The sequence below is a fragment of the Aspergillus fumigatus genome, chromosome 2 (assembly GCF_000002655.1).
Source record: "Aspergillus fumigatus Af293 chromosome 2, whole genome shotgun sequence".
In the NCBI taxonomy this organism is placed as follows: domain Eukaryota; kingdom Fungi; phylum Ascomycota; class Eurotiomycetes; order Eurotiales; family Aspergillaceae; genus Aspergillus; species Aspergillus fumigatus.
This window is the reverse complement of record NC_007195.1, coordinates 2,402,382-2,421,078: the sequence shown is the minus strand read 5'-3', so window position 1 is coordinate 2,421,078 and position 18,697 is coordinate 2,402,382. Positions and strand designations below refer to the sequence as shown.

General features: G+C 49.2%; 9 protein-coding genes and 1 non-coding gene across 10 annotated transcripts; 3 read left to right on the top strand and 7 right to left on the bottom strand.

Moving 5' to 3' along the window:
* Window positions 1-99: 99 nt before the first annotated feature.
* Window positions 100-640, bottom strand: AFUA_2G09480 (interferon alpha-inducible IFI6/IFI27 family protein; the record flags this gene model as incomplete). The annotated part of the gene is made up of 2 exons (XM_750189.1): window positions 100-290; window positions 358-640. The coding sequence occupies 2 exons, from the start codon at window positions 638-640 to the stop codon at window positions 100-102; spliced, it is 474 nt and encodes a 157-aa protein (XP_755282.1).
* Window positions 641-995: 355 nt separating this feature from the next.
* AFUA_2G09470 (HVA22/TB2/DP1 family protein) lies at window positions 996-2,155 on the bottom strand (the record flags this gene model as incomplete). Its single annotated transcript, XM_750188.1, has 3 exons — window positions 996-1,803; window positions 1,859-2,008; window positions 2,127-2,155. The coding sequence occupies 3 exons, from the start codon at window positions 2,153-2,155 to the stop codon at window positions 996-998; spliced, it is 987 nt and encodes a 328-aa protein (XP_755281.1).
* A 1,117-nt stretch (window positions 2,156-3,272) lies between these two features.
* AFUA_2G09460 (potassium transporter) lies at window positions 3,273-3,751 on the bottom strand (the record flags this gene model as incomplete). Its single annotated transcript, XM_750187.1, has 2 exons — window positions 3,273-3,366; window positions 3,576-3,751. The coding sequence occupies 2 exons, from the start codon at window positions 3,749-3,751 to the stop codon at window positions 3,273-3,275; spliced, it is 270 nt and encodes an 89-aa protein (XP_755280.1).
* A 1,578-nt stretch (window positions 3,752-5,329) lies between these two features.
* AFUA_2G09450 (carboxylic acid transport protein) lies at window positions 5,330-8,939 on the top strand. The gene is made up of 5 exons (XM_750186.2): window positions 5,330-7,517; window positions 7,571-7,701; window positions 7,761-7,939; window positions 7,987-8,335; window positions 8,388-8,939. The coding sequence occupies exons 1-5, from the start codon at window positions 6,958-6,960 to the stop codon at window positions 8,702-8,704; spliced, it is 1,536 nt and encodes a 511-aa protein (XP_755279.1). The 5' UTR covers window positions 5,330-6,957; the 3' UTR covers window positions 8,705-8,939.
* On the top strand, window positions 8,939-9,051 carry tL(AAG)3. The gene is made up of 2 exons: window positions 8,939-8,977; window positions 9,006-9,051. It is a non-coding gene (tRNA).
* Window positions 9,052-9,287: 236 nt separating this feature from the next.
* Window positions 9,288-9,640, bottom strand: AFUA_2G09440 (acetyl xylan esterase; the record flags this gene model as incomplete). Its single annotated transcript, XM_750185.1, has 2 exons — window positions 9,288-9,493; window positions 9,625-9,640. 2 exons carry the CDS (start codon window positions 9,638-9,640, stop codon window positions 9,288-9,290), a joined length of 222 nt encoding a protein of 73 aa, XP_755278.1.
* Window positions 9,641-10,338: 698 nt separating this feature from the next.
* AFUA_2G09430 (uncharacterized protein) lies at window positions 10,339-10,961 on the bottom strand (the record flags this gene model as incomplete). Its single annotated transcript, XM_750184.1, has 4 exons — window positions 10,339-10,403; window positions 10,480-10,531; window positions 10,670-10,821; window positions 10,913-10,961. 4 exons carry the CDS (start codon window positions 10,959-10,961, stop codon window positions 10,339-10,341), a joined length of 318 nt encoding a protein of 105 aa, XP_755277.1.
* A 558-nt stretch (window positions 10,962-11,519) lies between these two features.
* On the bottom strand, window positions 11,520-12,701 carry AFUA_2G09420 (F-box protein; the record flags this gene model as incomplete). Its single annotated transcript, XM_750183.2, has 3 exons — window positions 12,290-12,701; window positions 12,056-12,157; window positions 11,520-11,999 (listed from the first exon to the last, which is right to left on the bottom strand). The coding sequence occupies exons 1-3, from the start codon at window positions 12,473-12,475 to the stop codon at window positions 11,520-11,522; spliced, it is 768 nt and encodes a 255-aa protein (XP_755276.1). The 5' UTR covers window positions 12,476-12,701.
* Window positions 12,702-13,322: 621 nt separating this feature from the next.
* Window positions 13,323-15,866, top strand: AFUA_2G09410 (alpha-N-acetylglucosaminidase; the record flags this gene model as incomplete). Its single annotated transcript, XM_077804132.1, has 3 exons — window positions 13,323-13,746; window positions 13,803-13,951; window positions 13,999-15,866. The coding sequence occupies exons 1-3, from the start codon at window positions 13,517-13,519 to the stop codon at window positions 15,864-15,866; spliced, it is 2,247 nt and encodes a 748-aa protein (XP_077660295.1). The 5' UTR covers window positions 13,323-13,516.
* Window positions 15,867-15,925: 59 nt separating this feature from the next.
* On the bottom strand, window positions 15,926-17,731 carry chnB (flavin-containing monooxygenase; the record flags this gene model as incomplete). Its single annotated transcript, XM_750181.1, has 1 exon — window positions 15,926-17,731. One exon carries the CDS (start codon window positions 17,729-17,731, stop codon window positions 15,926-15,928), a length of 1,806 nt encoding a protein of 601 aa, XP_755274.1.
* Window positions 17,732-18,697: the final 966 nt, after the last annotated feature.

Below are 18,697 nucleotides of genomic sequence, written 5' to 3'. Positions count from 1 at the left end.
GCCAATCTGTCCCTCGTAGGAAAGATACCTGACAGTGATAGATATGCTAACCACATGCCGAATTATGTTCATGATCTTTGCACCAGACACGATACCCCCTCAACCTTCCACAGTCCCATTCCCCCTCCCCCCAAACATCTCCACACCCGTAGCAACACCGACTATCCCTCGAAGAGCAGTGTTCAAAACGCTCAATCCATAGCCACCCATCGCCGCGCTTTGGAAGTGTGCAAAGATCCCTCCTGCCACAGGGTTGCCAAACGAGGCCTGATGCCAGGCCGCGAACGAATCTAGCAAAGCAATGAGTTAACCATCGGTATTCGAAACAAAGACAAGGACGAGGGGGAGAACACATACGAGCAATCGGACCCAGAGATCCAAAACCCATGAGATAAAGGACAGGGGAGACAACCGCCTGAGGAAATGTGAAGAGACAGATCGAAACGACTTGGCGTGGATTCTGAGTGATGTACGTTGCGATGTTCCTAGGATGTGCATGGAGCGCGAGAGCAGTAGGAGGCGGGATGTTGTGCTTGGCGAGCTCAATGAGCGTTCCTGTCGTGTTGGAAATGGTGTTGATGCCAGGAGCGAGATGTGTTGCGACCTGGTGCAGCCTGTCAAGCACTTGGGAGTACATCATTCAATCGTCGATCCCGATCAGGTGATACCTAGAAAGGGCGTTTGAAGAACTCAAGTCCAATGTTTCCTCGCTGTGAGTCCTGGCTGGTAGCGGAGCAGGTTTACTGATGTACAGACTGGTGTTGTTGAAGATGAAGGTAGGTACCTTTAAGTCATTTGCTGTGGCGCTGTTCAGCGCTTAGCATACCAGTCAGCCAACGCCAAAACACTGCGGCAAGGCATATTTCACCACAAAGCCCATTCAACTGATTTGACCACAATTCATTGTCTTTCCTGACTACAAGGTCTATATATGCTCTGGCTCAACTATTTAGAGACTACACTCAGCAGGCAGCCATCACTCAGTGACAGCTAGTCTAATGGTGGGATCCCCTTGTCCGCGGAACATCATCAACAGCGCGTGGAATAGCCTCCACGCCAGAGGAAGCAGCCGGCTCTCCGCTGCCAAACCATCCCGATGTCCATTTGCCACTGGACGATCTTCCCGGTCTCGACGGAGATCTATCACGAATGTCTTCTGGGTTGATATGGTCAAACGAGTTGTCACTGCGATTCTTTCTCAGAGAGGAGCCATATGCAAGGCCGTCATCCACATCGCCGCTATCGAGGTTACTCTCTTCCTTGGCCAATGCCGCGCGCAACACCTCAATCACTTCGCGCTGCTTGGAAATAAAGTTAGCCTTATCCTCACGGGACATTCCAGCCAGTTCTCGCGGCAAGAGATTCCCGCTGGCAGACAACTCTTCAGCCCGCGCTTCATGGCTTTGACCTGCGGAAGCCAAGGCTGCCACTGCAGAGCTGATCGTGGAGTACCAATCATTCGCAGGGGCTTGTTGCGTTCCGCTAGCAGCGGTAGGGATGTAGAATCGCGAGAGGAGCGACTGCGCATATCCAGCGGGGCCGGTTGGCGGAGGTGGAGGAGCAGGGTGTTGACCCGGCAATCTCAGAATCTTCTCCCGGATGTAATCGATGGCCTGATAGAAGTATTGAAGCCCAAGGGCTTTGGCTTGTTCATGGAAGCGGCCGATAAACACTTCGATCTCTCGCTCATGATGTTCCAGGAAGGGGTCGACATATGTCTGGTACAGGATCTTTGCGCCCTGCGTCTGAGGAAGTACGAGATAGGAAAAGAAAAAGAGTCGAAACCAGCTGTAGAACGGGATCCTACAGTTTATCAGCCTTTTTTTGTTGTGCTATTAATCAGGGGTTTCTTTAGTACCAGCCCAGAATGAAAATCGTCCATGATTCAGCCAGCGAAATGCCCGAGAGGACAACCCAGTACATCAACCATGGTGCAAGTTGTGACGGATCAGAGGAGCGCAAAGCTTTGTAAGAAGCAAATACAGGGAAGAGGATCGTAATCACCGAGCTGAAATATGACGATCGAAAGCGTTAGTTCGGACTTAATGCTCGTAGGTATTGAGGGACGACCACACAGATATCTGCTGCCCGCATATTCCCGGAGATACTGGAGCCAGAGTACTTACGACATCAAGTCAGCGATGATTCCAAACATTGTGAATAAACTGATCTCCGGGAACTCTTGATAGGTTGATGGGATACAGGGATACTATATCGCGAAAACTTTTCAAGTGGTTGTATTGATGAAGAATATCTTATCGTCTAACGTGAGGAGCTTAACCTTACAGCTCTCAGTGCGGGGTGAAGAAGCAAGAGCTCTTCACGCGACCACGGGTCAGTCAAAGGGAGAACGGCCAGCCGCAGGGGTGATGATCGAGAAACGAGTCCGCCTAACAAAAATGCCTTGGGGTAATTAAAGCTGGGGATGGCAGACAGGAGAAATACAAGGGATAGGGAAGAAGAAAGTAAAAAAAAGTTGAAAGAGCTACATAAGTTTGTTGCCTAAGCGTTGGAGCTGGAGGACATTACGAAGTCCATAGTTAGGTAATCTAGCGCTATAAGGCTATATATAAGCCCTATAGGTCGGGCCCATTTTTGGTGGGCTGTCGCTCCGCAGCTTTACCAAATCGACATAGTAACGCCATGGCCAAATCAGCATTATGAGCCAAGCCCATCAACACATTGTCTATCCTTGATAATCGAGGGCGATAGCACTTGAGAGTCATGTATACCAGTGTTCATGACTGTAGTAAAACCTTAAACGCAACGAGGTCAAGGCCTCGTTATAGCTATAGTATATCCATGCACCTGACGTCATTCATCATAAGCTCTTATTTCTACTGATGAGCATCATCGAAATGAGTGATGGATTATACTTTGAGTAAAATAGCAAAACGAGGTACATGTTTTAAGCCTCTGCATAATGTACTGGAATACTACAGAATAGGAAAAAGCATTTATAAGAGAGGGTTTGGTGGTCTACAAACCAGCACCCTTGCACGACAGGACTGCTTGGCCATCTTGTACAGTTTCATACATTTTTGTATGGGGTGGTACCTGGGGATTGCTCGGAAGCTATGACCACTCCGCCACCTAGCAATGGGCAGTGGGCAGAGCTACATAGCACACCTGTGTTGGATATGCTCCGTGACCCTATGCCAATATTTAAATCAAATTCTTTTACTCCACAACTGGATCTATTCTATCTAATGTACCAGAGGCTTGTCTCTGCTTGTGAAAGATATTCATCCTTATCGGCCTCTTCCCCGTGCTCAATCGTTCCTCCTTGTCATCTCCATGCGATTCACATTGCAGCAGAATTGCATGATCCAATGTGTGTTGGAGTCAACGATGTCTTCCATGCAACTGCATCGCGAGGAATAACCGATTTTGACACCCAATTAAATGGGCACACAAGCTTGTTTCTGTCTCAAGATATCCCGGAGAGCCCGGCAGTCCCGTAGGATACAATCTCAAAGGGAACAGAAAAGAGCGAGAAGGTCGTCTCGTCGGCAGCTTTCTGGAGACGGCCCCCTTCCGTGATTGCAATGAGGAAGATTTCGAGCATGACGTACCAGAGATCGAATCCCAGTTGTCGCTGGATGTGCACGGCCAGTCCAACATGTTTTCCGTTCCTAGATTCTGCTTCTGAAACGGAGTCATGCTCGTAGACTCCAACACTCCTTTCTTCGTATACATTGGTTTTGCGCATGGTGATGGCGGTTGGGAAGTCAGAAGAAATGTACATCATCGCGAGGAAAGATACTTCAATGGCAGGATGAATGTCTCCGAGTGGTGCGACCGAGAAGCCGGCTGTTCATGTTGAGGCAATCTGAAAAACGTCTTTGACGAGCCAAATAAAGGAGGGCGGAGACTGGCTGTCTGTTTGGTACTCAGGTCTCTGTATGAAGGCGATTTAGATTAGCTTTTTGCTCTATAGATTGAACCAATTGCGCATACATCGGAGAGGGTGCAGAAAACAGTGAAGTCAATCCCAGTTGAGCAAGATCAGTACCCTTAGGAGCCTCACAATTCTCCACTAGGGAAAAGAAGCGTGAAGCATCGGCGTGGTGATCCAGGAGGTATTGAAGCTCCACATTGAGACCATTACCGTAGGGTGCCAATCATGAGAGCAGCCAGATGATCAACCGAAGCATGCATGGGAACCTAGTATTCTCATTGACAAACAGGAAGGACATCAAGTCGAGGGGAAGGCAGCATTTTTAAACGAGACCATTGTATCCGGCGTCAGTGTGTATCCTAGGACCTTGAAAGATGAACCAGCAGTGAATAATTCCCACCTGAAAGTTTTGACACCATTCACCATGACGGATTGGCCGAACACTGGGGTCAGCCATATCCACAAGACAACGACCAGAAAGCATAGGATGTGGAAAAATATAAAATAGCACATCAGGACCATCCACAGTGTCTTCAGTACCTGGTTCTCGATCCCCGCGAGCTGGTCCTTTTGCCTTCGTTCCAGTACGAGTAACTCGAAATGGATGCTGCCACATAAGTGAAGGTAAGTAGGATATGCTGTGACTGGCATCTTCACGAGGCCTTGCTAACGAACGTCGACTTTCCGTTATAGCTTAATTGGCTCTTGTACTAGTAAATGACCGTCGATGGTATCGTGCTTGATGTTCGACATTGTGTAAAGACGTGGAGACCACTGGATACCGGAGCAATCTGTTTCATGACATGGTATTTGGTCGGAAACTGCTTTTGGCCATTTTCACTATCCCGTTCAAGCAAAGGTTGCGTGAGGCTATTATGCTATTGGGAGATGTCAGTCACCACACGGTTGGAATTCTCTCGTCCAAATTCTGTCTCTTCTGCTTTCCTTTTCCGCATCAAAGGGCGAGGCTTTTGCTTCGTTGACTATCCGCCGAAGCTGCTTCCGAAACCATTACAGATGTATGCAGACAGGAAGCAAGTCGACAAGATGACATTGGTGGCCATTGCAACAATCCGCAGGATTAGCTGCTGGAGCATATGAAGCCGATTCAAGTCGATGGGGTTTAGTCCGGTTTGAATGGCAGCGCCAGATGCTAGAAGTAGAGCATCATTATAGTTGAGCCCCCAATAGTATAGATGGTGGAAGATGCTAGTATGGTGCAGAGATAATATAGATATAGTGGTGGTGAAGCCGGAATGGAGACAGATCTTTGTCTTCATGGCGAGGGTCGGGCGTTCGCATTGCGATGCCCCAGACTATCTCCAAACGCTAACCCAGCAACAGAAATTCCAGTCAACTCTTCCTGGGAAAGTGTCAGAAGAGCAAGACGTGGTGGAGAGTTATAAATCCTCTGTAAGACATCATCTTGTGGGAATGGCTCGTAGAGGCCAACAAATACTTCCTGAGGTTATTTTATGACCATTGAGAGCAGTTGTTGAAGCAGAGACTCAGGGTTAACATCGGTCATAGCTTCAAATTGTTAAGTGCTCTGACGACGTGAGGAAGTCAATCTTATAACGGTATAGATAGTCGAGGTCTGAGGTCTTCACAGCAATCAAATGGACGAAATTGATCCCGGAGAGGAATTAGTACACTACAGCACAACCACTCGCATGTCATTGACAGTCACAATTTCCGGAGAGCTGGAAGTCATAGATAACAGCTCACTCAGGGTAGGAGTAGGAGTTAAACCTGGACCAACGAACAGAAGGTCCATCAAAAGACCTCGGGCTACAGGTTGGCCTGGCAGTGGGGGACAGGAAGAACGGACACCAGAGACTATCTCGACACACGCGGACAAAACTGATTGAGGCATTTTTTTCTTCTCTTCTCCTCTTTTCTCCAATCATACCTCTTTCAATCTGTAAGAATCCTTTTGATGTCTTTGACCTCTTCCTCTCCGATACTCCCCGAGATTAAACCCCCAATTCTTTCGATTAAGCCTTAGCCTCCTCACGGACAAGAGGTCCAAGACTTTCAGCCGTCCGAAGCTCTCACGCCAAGACCGCCTCTTGTCTCTTCGGCTTTTCCACCGGTAGAATAGCAGCGGAACCTGGCCGTCGCTTGTTGAACGAGATTGCAAAAGGTCAGCAGGTTTTCATTGTTTTGACCGATCCAAAGATTCCTTGGGGACTGGGAGTAAGGGAGAGCGGCAATTGCCCTTTTATCATTCTCGCTGGCAGTTAAGATGCTATCAAATTGTTTGTTCCTTGGCTGACTTTGAACTCCTGAACTGACTTTCTCTTCTGAGGGGTTCAACATCTAACTTTCTGGTCCCAACTACGGAGTAGTTCCGTGCGTCTGTACAGATTTAAGGCCTCGAATGGTTGCGCAGACCCCGACGGACGGACGGCAGCGATTTTCGGCCATATTACCATAGGCATCTATAGGACGAGCATGTAAGTGCGCGATTTCTGAAGCTTCTGTGGGTGTCTTGCTGCAAACCTTGCTCCCTTTTCTCCGAACCGGCAGTCTCGATCAATCCCCAATCCTTCTTCGTTATCCTCCCCCCGCTCAGACGGGGCCATTTGAGCACTTAGCGTGTCTGGGCGAGACATGAAAGCATGCCGCTGACCCCCGCCAGTACATGGTCAGATACGACATCAAGTCCGCCTTGGGTGGTGTGGCTGCTACTGATGCTGACCCATTGGCGGCCACGTCTTATTTAAATGCTTGGCATCATCTTGGCTCGATACAGATTGGAAGTTCCTCGCGGAGATCGCCCGTTAGAACCTGGGGGAGGAGGAGTAGAGTAGTACCGCTATCACAGTATCGCTACTAGTATCAGTTGCACCATCCATGGCCTGACCCTGCATGTTTCGCATGACTCCCCATGGGGTAGCGAAAATGGGTCAGGGTTAGTGAGGGAGATACATATAAAAGCCTTGTCCATGACTAAAGCGAGGGGTTCTGTTGGCAGTATTCGTCCTCCCTCGTCCTATTCCAAGGGGAATACCAAGCAACACCGCCCATAGTTCCTCGCTTTACTTGCAAATATGAGTACCTCCCATAATGAGCCAGCGGAGCCAATTCCGGATGGCATCATCGCCACCGCGAAGCAGTCCTTTGGCGATCTTTTCCGATGGAAACAGCGTGTCGTCGTGACCAACGAGTCTGGCGAGACTCACGCCGAGTGGCAAGCACCTGAACCTATCCAGAACCCTATCAGCCTGCTTATGCAGCTCGGTGCACGGGACTGGCTCTTTTTTCTCGTTGGCTTTTTTGCATGGACGGCCGATGCCTTTGATTTTCATGCCCTATCTATCCAGACTGTCAAGCTGTCAAAGTACTATCACCGCTCAAAAACCGATATCAGCACTGCTATTACTCTGACTCTGCTCCTACGAAGTGTCGGTGCCGCTTTCTTCGGTCTAGCTGGCGATCGGTTCGGGCGTAAATGGCCCATGGTAATCAACATGATTGTGCTTGGTATTCTACAGATAGCCACCATCTACAGCCGTACGTTCCAGCAGTTCCTGGCGGTTCGGTCATTGTTCGGACTTTTTATGGGCGGTGTCTATGGTAATGCCATCGCGATGGCATTAGAACATTGCCCGTAAGTGCTAAATCTCAGACCCCGAGTTTCTCTCCCTTCGCTGACAACCATAGTGTCAATGCTCGTGGTCTCATGTCCGGGATCCTGCAGCAAGGCTATTCGGTTGGATACGTACTCGCCGCCTGCGCAAATCTCGGTGTCGGCGGTTCAACAGAGAGTTGGAAGACAGTCTTTTGGATTGCGGGTCCGTTGCCTGAGTTCTCCTTTGAAAATAGTCCGAGCTGGAAGCTGATGAACTTACAGCTGGCGCCTCAATCGGTGTTGGTCTCGTTCGCATATGCTTCCCAGAATCCAAGCAATTCCTGGAAGCCAAGAAGGCCGGCAAGAAAGCCACTGACCCCGGCGCATTTTGGCGTGAGACGAAGCAGATGCTTGGGAAGGAGTGGAAGATGTGCATTTACTGCGTCTTCTTGATGACTTGGGTATGTCCCCGCGATGCTCACTGGAGAAAAACCGCTGACTTTCATAGTTCAACTATTACTCCCACACCTCGCAAGACTCATATACTACGTTCATGTTGACTCAGAAAGAGATGCGCAACGATGGAGCCTCTCGTGCATCTATTCTGATGAAGACTGGCGCTTGCGTGGGCGGTACAATCATTGGATACCTGTCGCAATTTGTTGGACGGCGCCGAGCTATCATTATTTCTGCCCTGTGCTCTGGCATCCTTATTCCTGCCTGGATTCTCCCACAAGGCGAACGAGCTCTGAGCGCAACCGGCTTCTTCATGCAGTTCTTCGTTCAAGGTGCCTGGGGTGTCATTCCTATTCATTTGAATGAGCTTTCTCCACCCGCGTTCCGTTCTTCCTTCCCAGGTTTGTACCTCGTACCATACCGATCGTGGAGAATCCTCACTAACGTGCAAAGGTATCACATACCAAGTAGGAAACATGATCTCCTCGCCCTCCGCCCAGATTGTCAACGCCATTGCCGAGAAAACCATGATCACCGCTCCATCTGGTCAGCGGGTTCCTGCGTATGGCCCTGTCATGGGAGTTGCCACGGCCATCATTGCGATGGGTATCGTGGTTACTACGGCATTTGGACCGGAGAAGCGTGGTCGTCGGTTCGAGACTGCCGTTGCGGGCCTCCAGTCAGCCAGGTCAGATAAGGAAATCGATCTTGAAGAGGGTCTGGATGACAAGGCAGCCGAGAGGAGAGTGGAGGAAGTAGGGAAACTTTGAACCGCTCAGGCTCTTTGGCGAAGTGTCAGCCCACGAATAGGATGATGACTCTGAAGATGTAAACGATTAAGATGATCCGCGAGGCTATCTGGTGTGCCTAAGATGCTTGCACTTGAATAATGCAAACTATTTACACTGTTGTAGAATTTGTCTTTTGAAACTGACTTGTTTTGATTCGCTTCCAGTACTGCTTTTGAATTGAATATCCAAAAAGTGTCAAGAATACACAACCAAGGCAAGATGGCCGAGTTGGTCCAAGGCGTGAGGTTAAGGTTCACCTTAATACCAAACTCTTAGAGCTTCCTCATCATCGTATGATGGCGTGGGTTCGAATCCCACTCTTGTCATTTATTTTTTTTGCCCCCTTCAGTCCTTTTTTTTTTGTTTTATCCATTGCTTAGCATGATTGATCCACTCTATTTCACTTCTAGTACTAACATAATTGATAATACCCCCTTCGTCCCGTATAACCGCTGGAAACTAGGACTGTCATCAATGGGCAAACCCAAACCAGATCACATCCTGTTCCCAATGAATGGGCGCCGTGTGGCCCACACCAGTGGCATTGATACCTTTCAATTTGTCACTTGCAACTTGTCACCCTCAAATGGTTTTCATACTTGTCGTCGGGTGTATTCTCTACGACACTCTTTAGAGCGTCATACTTATACCCAAAGATTCCCACCCACTGCATGCAGGTCTCGACCGTCTCGTTGCAGTTGGGCGGAGCAGAGCCGTTCGGTGTGAGGACCTGCAGCGGATGCATGACTTGGGAACTAATTGACGAACCTTTGAGACTATCACATCTTCTGACAGATAGTCTGATTGGTGGAATCATGGTCTTTGGCGCTGTAAATTGGCATGTGGATCCGTATTATCCAGGCACAAGAGAGGCTCGCCATGTGTAGAGGGAAATGGACGGCAGAGCCTGCCCATGACGATGCTCCAAGTGAAACTACCCGGGGGAGCAACCAAGTCTGTCGTAGCTGTGTACAGGCACAAACCCTTGGCCTGTGGCCCGCCGAATTGTTATGATTCGGTGGAAGTAAATCTGGTGCTCTTCGAGTCGTGGACTCGTAATGTAACTACGTTAAGGCGGGGCTTTTCTCATATGGGTGCATGATTACCAAAGGACTCCAGACGCAACTTCGACTGACTTAAAGGTTTAGGATCTACCTATCTAAATTCTATATTGTTGTTCCATGGGACCTGGGAACTGACAATGCTCTCTGTCTTTGTTAGGCATTTGGATGTGATAAAGATAGGGAAAGCTGTTGATCGTTCCTAGAAAGCAACCAGCAAATGAACAGACCACTAGTTGAGGAACTAGCTCAGCGGTATCTGAACTGGCTTTATTGATATTTTGATCTCGAAACACTCTGGCTGGATTACTCGGATATGATTGTAGATCTGGTGTGCACTTTTCCTTCACATCTGAGGAAGACCACTTCATCGACGGTAAGCGAGGGTGTAGTCATGAAGTCTGACCTCGATTCAGGATAAAGAATCAAAAAAGGCCCAATTAATTGAGAATGACAGCTTGTCAGTTGGCTTGCAGACATCAACGCCTCTTGGTTTGGGCCTAATATGCACAGCGCCAAGTTCGCGCGTTCCATTGGCCACACACTGTCTAATCACTTTCGACCACCGGCAGAAGCCTCCATCAAGCATTTGCCAAACGAGCCAAAATCCATTTGACCTTCTACAACAGCAGGCAATCGTTTAAACTTGGTCGATAGTGGCCAAAACCTGCGTGAAACGGCTTGCATACATACTCCACCCTCCTATGTCCATGCGAAACACCAAATCCGACAACAGGCTTAAGCGCTGAAGACATGGGTATCAATATGTTGCTCAGCTAGGCATCTCTATTTTACTCATGACTGAGTCGAGATAAGTGAGATCACATCTCACCTCAGTAGTTTCTATCAAAACTCAAAAATCCTCCCTGGACAAACAACCAACATGGACGCAAAGACGACAATCATCATCAGGGCAGTCGTTATACCACTCGCCTTCCTCATCTTCATCCTCACTATTATCGCAATCTTTATCCTCAAATGTCGTATGGATCGCAAGAAAGATGAACGAGAGAATCTCAACTACTCCTTCGCGTCCTATGAGCAATGGCAGACTCCCACCCAGCCTCACAACCAACAATGGCAGGCTGCTCAGCACTCTCACAATCAATGGCCGATGAATCAATACCCGATGGCGTCAGTGCAGATGGAGAAGCCGGTACCGGTACCAGTTGCATATCCGGTTCAGTATCAGAGTCATCCTGGCTCGAGGAGTCAAGCTTGATGTGGAAGAACTACAGGAGAGTTGTGGTTGGGACTAGGTGAGTGACCTTTGGGAGCTATATGAGGAAATAATCAAGTCTAATTTATAAATCATGAGTGCCATTAAACAGGATGTCATTCTGCGGGTCAAAGAATCACACGGGGCACAATAGACTCACATAGCTATCAAATGGAGCGTGGTCCCTTCAGTCTACCAAGTAAACAAAACTTGAAATACTCGCTGTAAGAATTGGAAGTATATGCGGGGCAAGCTTCATCAAGTTTAGAAGAGATGATAGCTCATGATAGCCAGTAGACGGCCCTGATACAGAAGAGAAATGCAGGTCAAATCTGTCACCGTCATATTCTGATGATTAGTACGTGTTGGGTTCTAGAAAATCCCATAGGATTGACGTTCTCATGTACATGACATAATCCCAAAATCGCAGGTTTATAAAACTGCTCCTTGGAGAGCTGCAATGACATCCTAGCTGTCACAGAGCAGGATAATCCATTTGAAAATGTTCCTATGCCTAGTTGCCGAACCAGCCGATATGCTCGGCACAAATCTGCTCCCAACGCTTAATAAATGCGGCATGGCAAAGGCACATATAGGTTCGTTTGTGGCCGAGATAGCACTTAGGGCAATCGCGGTTCAAGAAATCCCTGCTGATCTTCATCGACAATTTCTCCTCCCAGTACTGTCTCTTTTCTGGATAGATACGACGACAGGCATTGCAGTAACGCAGACCTTTTTTCGGACGTCCATTCATTTCCCTTGGCCACAAGAGTCCCAAGAGAAACAGGATCAGCTTTATAGGTGCCAGGTCAGGGAGTTTCTTGAACAAAAAGTCTCCAGGGAAGGCTGCGAAAGAGAGGATACTGAGGAGGTATTTGCAGCTTGTTGATAGGGCAATTGTGTCGTGTAAGTTAATGTAGGAAAAAATCTGAACCAGGATCTCAGTAGGCAGGTTGACGAGGGGCGAGGACTGTTGTTTCTTGCTTCGAAAGACCTAGTTACTCTTCTGTCAATATCATCGTGACGCTGAAGTCGATGCAATGTACTCACCTGAGCTCCCAGAGGCTTCAGAGAGCTGATTGGTGGAAGGCTTGAGGTGCTCATTTGAGATGATGATGCAGGACATTCAAAAGGATACTGTAGATCAGTCAACTGTACAGTCGGAGAAGAACTCCAAGGCTGAGTTGTGAGTTGGAGACATATATACGCTGTCTTTCAGATGGGGGAAATCATTCACTTGCGAGTCGTGACAGACTTAGCTTGATATGATCTTCCCAATAATACCTTCCACCTATACATAACAGAAGAGAGAAAAGGTGCTAGATATACCTTCACGGATTGTTGTCGACTCTTTTTTTCAATCACGAAAATGATCTCATTAGCATATGCTGTCCCTTCGTCGAGTGTGGTGTCCAGGAAGATGGTTTTGCTCCTGCCATTCTGGGCTCTTTTCAGCAGTTTGGTAAGCATTCAAGCGCAGAGTCGACTATGCCTCCTCTAATAGAAGCTGACTGTTTCACAACCAAAGGATGGAGGATCAACCATCTCGTTTCAACCTCTTCCTCTATCGATAACCGGAACAAAGGCGTTCATGATCTGTTCTCACGCCTGCGTGTCGTCATCTCGTTGCGTATGAGAAACGATTCTGGCATGCTTGATTGAACAGGAGGGAGAACTTGACCTCTAAAGATTAGTTGCCTCACTCTCGTGTGCTATTTTCTAGCAAGCACCTGAAAAAAGATGTCTCTGCTGACATCTACCACCAGTTAATATTCCTGCTTGCTGCTCTTGGTGCGCTGTATCATGCACAAAAAGAGGACTAGGCTTTCCAGGTTTCAAGAAACAACCCATAGGACAAGCTTTTCTGAAATGCTACACAAGAAGCCAAGCTTCGTGACTCGTCTTACAGTCGTCTATCAAAGTCTGATATCCCAAGGCTAATCATTTCCTGTTCACAGATCGACGAGCTCTCTCCAGAGCCACCGCTTGGAATACAGCAAACAGGCCAAGTTCCCACAGCCCCGTCTGGCGCGGTGATTTCATTTAAGCATGTCAAGAGAGAAGATATACGGGCGAGAATTGACCTAATTGCAGAGGCGGAAGACCAGCGCGTCGGAGATTGTCATTGCGAGGCCACACAGCTAAGTCTTTGTGGCAATCAGCGGCGTCAGCCAGAGGACCCATTCAAAAACCCCGATGTGACTATATTCCGCGGTCGCTGTACATATGTGAGGGGTAAATTGGCTATTAACCTGCCAGTTTTGGTAAGATTGGCACTTATGTGGGGAGACGGAACTGTCAGACTTGTGAGGTCGCAATCTCGGGGATACTTCAATACCCAAGCTTGAGGTTCTAACAAACTCAATTAGAATTATTCGATCAAGTTACATGGGAGGGTTACTGTTATAAAATTGCAGAGAGCCCGGGCAGTAGTGGGCTTCAGCTGAAGTCATACTACTCGAACTCAGCTTGTCAAATTTCAACCCTTGATTTCGAGATACGGACACCGCAATGGTCTGGGTCAAGGCCTTGCTTTTGGGGCTTTGCGCCTCCATTACTTTTGCGCAGTCCCTTGACGGAATCTACGATCTTGTTCGTCGTCGAATGCCGAAGCATGTCGACAGTTTTCGGTTCTCTCTGGTGGACTTCAACTCGACCAATAACGACCGGTTCGTTGTGTCAACGGCTGCCAATGGCACAATCTTGGTGCAGGGAAATTCGTTAAGCGCCCTGTCATATGGGTAGGATACTCTACAAATTATATACCGCTGAGCAACGCAATTGATGACAAGGACAGTCTGCACCGCTATCTCGCCGATGTCGCGCTTGTAGACATCTACTGGTTTGTCGGCAGCCAGCTACATCTGGCACCGACGCCACTTCCTCTTCTATCTAAACCATTGACTGGTTCCAGCACCGTTGAAAGACGCTATCATTTTAATACTGGTATGCTACCACCGTATGGAACTGTCACAGTTTGACTAACTTCCTAGTGACCTTCTCTTACACAACGGCGTTCTGGTCATGGGAAGACTGGGAGCTTCAGTTGGATTGGATGGCTCTACGAGGCATTAACTTGCCCCTTGCTTGGGTTGGCCAGGAAAAGATCTTGGTTGAGGTCTTCCGTGAGATCGGTTTGACGGACGCTGAGATCTCGTCTTTTCTGAGCGGGCCAGCATTCCAAGCCTGGAATCGATTCGGTAATATTCAGGGTTCCTGGGGTGGTGAACTGCCATATTCCTGGATTGACTCTCAATTCGAACTACAGAAGAAGATCGTCCGCCGCATGGTCGAACTGGGCATGACCCCGGTTTTGCCTGCGTTTACAGGGTTTGTGCCTCGAGCGGTCAGCCGTGTCCTTCCAAATGCAACAGTGGTGAATGGTTCACGATGGGAAGAATTTGATGAACGATATACTAGCGACACCTTCCTGGAGCCATTCGACCCCAGCTTCATGCGCCTCCAGCGTAGCTTTATCAAGAAACAGCAGCAAGCGTATGGAAACATCACGCACATTTATACACTGGACCAGTACAACGAGAACGCTCCCTATTCGGGAGATCTTGACTACTTGCATAACGTCACCCACAACACGTGGTTGAGCCTCAAGAGCGCGGATCCGAATGCTGTTTGGCTGATGCAAGGGTGGCTGTTTTACTCCAGCTCGGGTTTCTGGACCGACGAGCGTGTGAAGGCGTACTTGTCTGGTGTTGAAGTGGACCAAGACATGCTGGTGCTGGACCTCTTTTCTGAGTCGCAGCCCCAGTGGCAGCGTACGCAGTCGTACTACGGCAAGCCGTGGATTTGGTGCCAGTTGCATGACTATGGTGGTAACATGGGCTTGTACGGACAGGTGATGAACGTCACAGTAAATGCAACACAAGCCCTTGCTGCTTCAGACTCGCTTGTCGGATTTGGTCTAACCATGGAAGGTCAAGAGGGTAACGAGATCATGTACGACTTGCTCCTGGATCAAGCCTGGTCTCGGCAGCCGATTGATACGGACCATTACTTCCATAACTGGGCCAAGACTCGATACTCTTCTGGAGTGAGAGGTTCAGCCGTACCTGAAGAATTGTATCAAGCATGGGATATTCTGAGAATAACGGCCTACAACAACACCAACCTGACATCAACGGCGGTGTCTAAATCCATCTTTGAACTGCAACCAAGCATCTCAGGATTGCTTAACCGTACAAGTCATCATCCTACCACGGTCAGCTACGATCCGGCCGCACTTGTCCAGGCATGGCGGTTGATGGACTCCGCCGCATCCAAGGCCCCTTCTTTGTGGTCTCAACCCGCTTTTCTCTATGACATGGTCGACATTACCCGTCAAGTAATGTCGAACGCATTTATCCCTGTCTATACCAATTTGGTGTCCACTTATCAAGCTGGAGGCTCCGTTTCCACGGATGGAAGCAATCTAATTCAGCTGCTGCGGGATCTGGACTCTGTACTTTCTACCAACGACAATTTCCGCCTGTCAACTTGGATCCAGTCAGCACGATCATGGGTGAGAAACGACACAGAGGCTGACTTCTACGAGTACAACGCCAGAAACCAGGTCACCCTCTGGGGCCCCAAGGGTGAGATCAACGACTATGCCTCAAAGCAGTGGGGCGGGTTGGTCTCGTCATACTACATTCCTCGCTGGCAGAAGTTCCTGAATTACTTGGAAAACACTCAGGCAAGCAAGTATAATGCGACACAAATAGAGGCAAAATTGTTTGATTTCGAGCTCAAATGGCAGGAAGAGACGAGTAAACCGACACGAGCTAAAACTCATGATCTTCGATCCGTGCTCGCGAAAGTGCGCCGAAGGTGGCCATCAGTCTTTGGAGACCAGAATAGTCCTTGACGATGGAAGTAGAGAGACTATCAACGAAATATAGACGCAATGAACATATGCAGCACGGCTTATAGAAGCGGCCGCGGCTCAGACTTCCTACTCAGAGGCTCCTTGAATCCTGTAAAGCCCGTGGCCTTGATGTCCGCAATTAAAGCCCTGAACCGCCCGACTCCACCAAAATAGAATAAGGTGGAAACTTTCTTGCCGGGAACATTATTGCCGAAGAGCCATTGAGGCACCTGCTTTAGGAGGGTGCTGTTGGCGATCTCGTCGCAGTGCTCGCCCCATTTGCGTTGTGCTTCTTCAGTTGCTTCAACCAAACAGGGGCGATTCATCCGCTGACTGATCTCTTCAGCCCGCTTTATAAGATCCACAATAAAGTTCACATTCTCTTCCGATACGGGAGGGATATTGGCAAACGGCGTCTGCGGCCCGTTGATCATCATGAGATTAGGAAAACCTGGGACGAAAATTCCCAGATAAGTCGCTGGGCCTTTCGCCTTCCAAAAATCTCGAAGGGTTTCGCCTGATTTGCGGCCTTGAATGTCCACGCGAACATACGCTCCATCCATTGCGTCGTAGCCCGTTGCGAAAATGATGACGTCTAACTCATGCAACTTGCCATCGGCGGTGCGGATCCCCTCTGCTTCGATCTTCACAATGGGATGGGCCCGGATATCCACCGCAAAGACGTTGTCTCGGTTGAACTGCTCATAGAAGCCGTTGGCACACAGCGGACGACGTGCATACGGTTCGTCCGGCGTAAGCACCTTCCGCTTCTGTGGATCCTTCACGATCGCCTTGATCTTCCTCCGGATGAACTTGCAGGCCTCCTCGTTGGCAACTGGGTCCGTGAGCAAATCCGTGAACCCACCAAACAGGAACTGCAGCCCACTTCCTGCTTCCCACAGGCGCTCGAAGGCGGCTTCGCGGTCTGCGGGGCACAACGCCATGGCCTCTCGCGAGAGCTCGGGGAACCCGATGGCGACCCGCGAGGTGCGAGCCTCGGACCAGATTTGGGGGAAGTCCCTAAAAATCGCCTCGCGCTCTTCCGCGGTCAGCGCACGGTCACCGCTGGGAACGCAGAATTGCGGACGACGAATGAAGACGTGCAGGGACTGGACGGTGTCCGCCACGGCGGGCACGAGTTGCACGCCCGAGGAACCCACGCCGACAAGACCAACTCGCTTACCCTTAAGATCTAGATCCGTGTCCCAAGCGGAAGTGTGCCGTATCTCGCCGCGGAAGGTCTGCAGACCGGGAAGATCAGGGTAATTGGCCTTCGTCAGCAGCCCCAATGCTGTCAGGAGGTATCGAACGTGGAAGACATCGCCGGTCTTGCAGGACACTCGCCATGTGCTTGTGCCTTCGTCCCAAACGGCGCTAGTCATGTCCGTATTGAACTGCATGTGTCCGCGTAGGTCGTACTTCTCTACCACGTGGCGCAGGTATGCCAGCATCTCGGGCTGCGAGACATAGCGCCGGTAGAGCGGATATTCGTAGTCGAACGAGTAGCGGTACAGGTGCGACCAACTGTCACTCATGGCGCCGGGATAGCGACTCCAGTACCAGGTACCTCCAACGTCGCTGGCGGCGTCGATCGCTTTGACTTTGAGGTTCAGTTTGAGGAGGGATTGGAGAGCGTAAATGCCCGAAAACCCGGTGCCGACGACCAGGGCGTCGAGGTAGTGTTCTGACATCGTGCTTGTATGAACTTTTGAGAGAGGTGGCGATGAAGAAGGGGGGTCACTGTCGAGGACAGGGACACGGACAGATATATTCGTTTTTCGGTCTCCCACCTGCAATGGTCTTTGTACAACAGGGATGCCATGGATATGCAGAAACCCCTCATCTGGGCAGGGTATGCAACGCATGTCAGACTCGGGTTCATTGACGTCTGCAATAAAAGATGCTGCTAGGAACGTGTTCTTTTATTTTCTCCCACCATCTACCAAAAAATTACTGTACTACGCATATCAATTGGTGATGGTCATTGTCGGACAGATACCAGAAGTGAATGATGAAATCGTGATGAATCTCAGTCTGAATGCGAGTTTGATATGAACAAGCCGAGCTATATTGCTTTTTTCGAGACTGCATGAGCCATGTTTGTGCGTGTGACCCCTCGAGCTGCTCGTAGGAAACGGTGTCTGCTCCTTGTTGCTTTTGATATATGGAAATGCCGCGTTGTAGGAAGGAGGGAAATACCGGGCAATGCTGTCAGTCTATTCAACCAGTAATCTCGAGCCAGAATTAAAGGTCAATATGGAGAACCTTGTGAACGTTTATCAGAATGATCCAGATGACGTGAGAGAGGGTTGGGGTAGGTGTTTTGCATTGGGCTTTCTGGTATAGAACAAAAAAAAGAGCTTCAACAACGAAATACAAACACAGAGAGAAGGCACAGACTACCTACTCTTTAAACAAGACACTAGAAAATAAGAATAGAATAAGATAAATATAAAGCAAATGCGAGGAAATGAAAGGGAAAATATTCTAACAGACGAAACGGAATATCAGCGGCAGGTGCACTCCCGCCTACTGGAAATCCGCCCAGGCTCCTCCTCTCAGTGGGAGGACTGTGAATCGAACCCGGGGCTGCTGGGGTAGTGAGGTACCATACTCTCTACTCAACGGGGCTGCAGTGGCAGATTTCTGCGCAGTAGTACGACCGCTGCACTACCGCCCCGGTTTCTTGGGTTGAGGAGACGACGTAATAATGGTTCATCTGTCGTCCAGTGGAAGTCCTAAAAGGGTAATGGATGCGTTGGTACCTGAGGAATGAGGCATGGAAAGTGGACTGCTGAGCCTAAGGCAGCGAGAGTTCGCCTGATATTGCT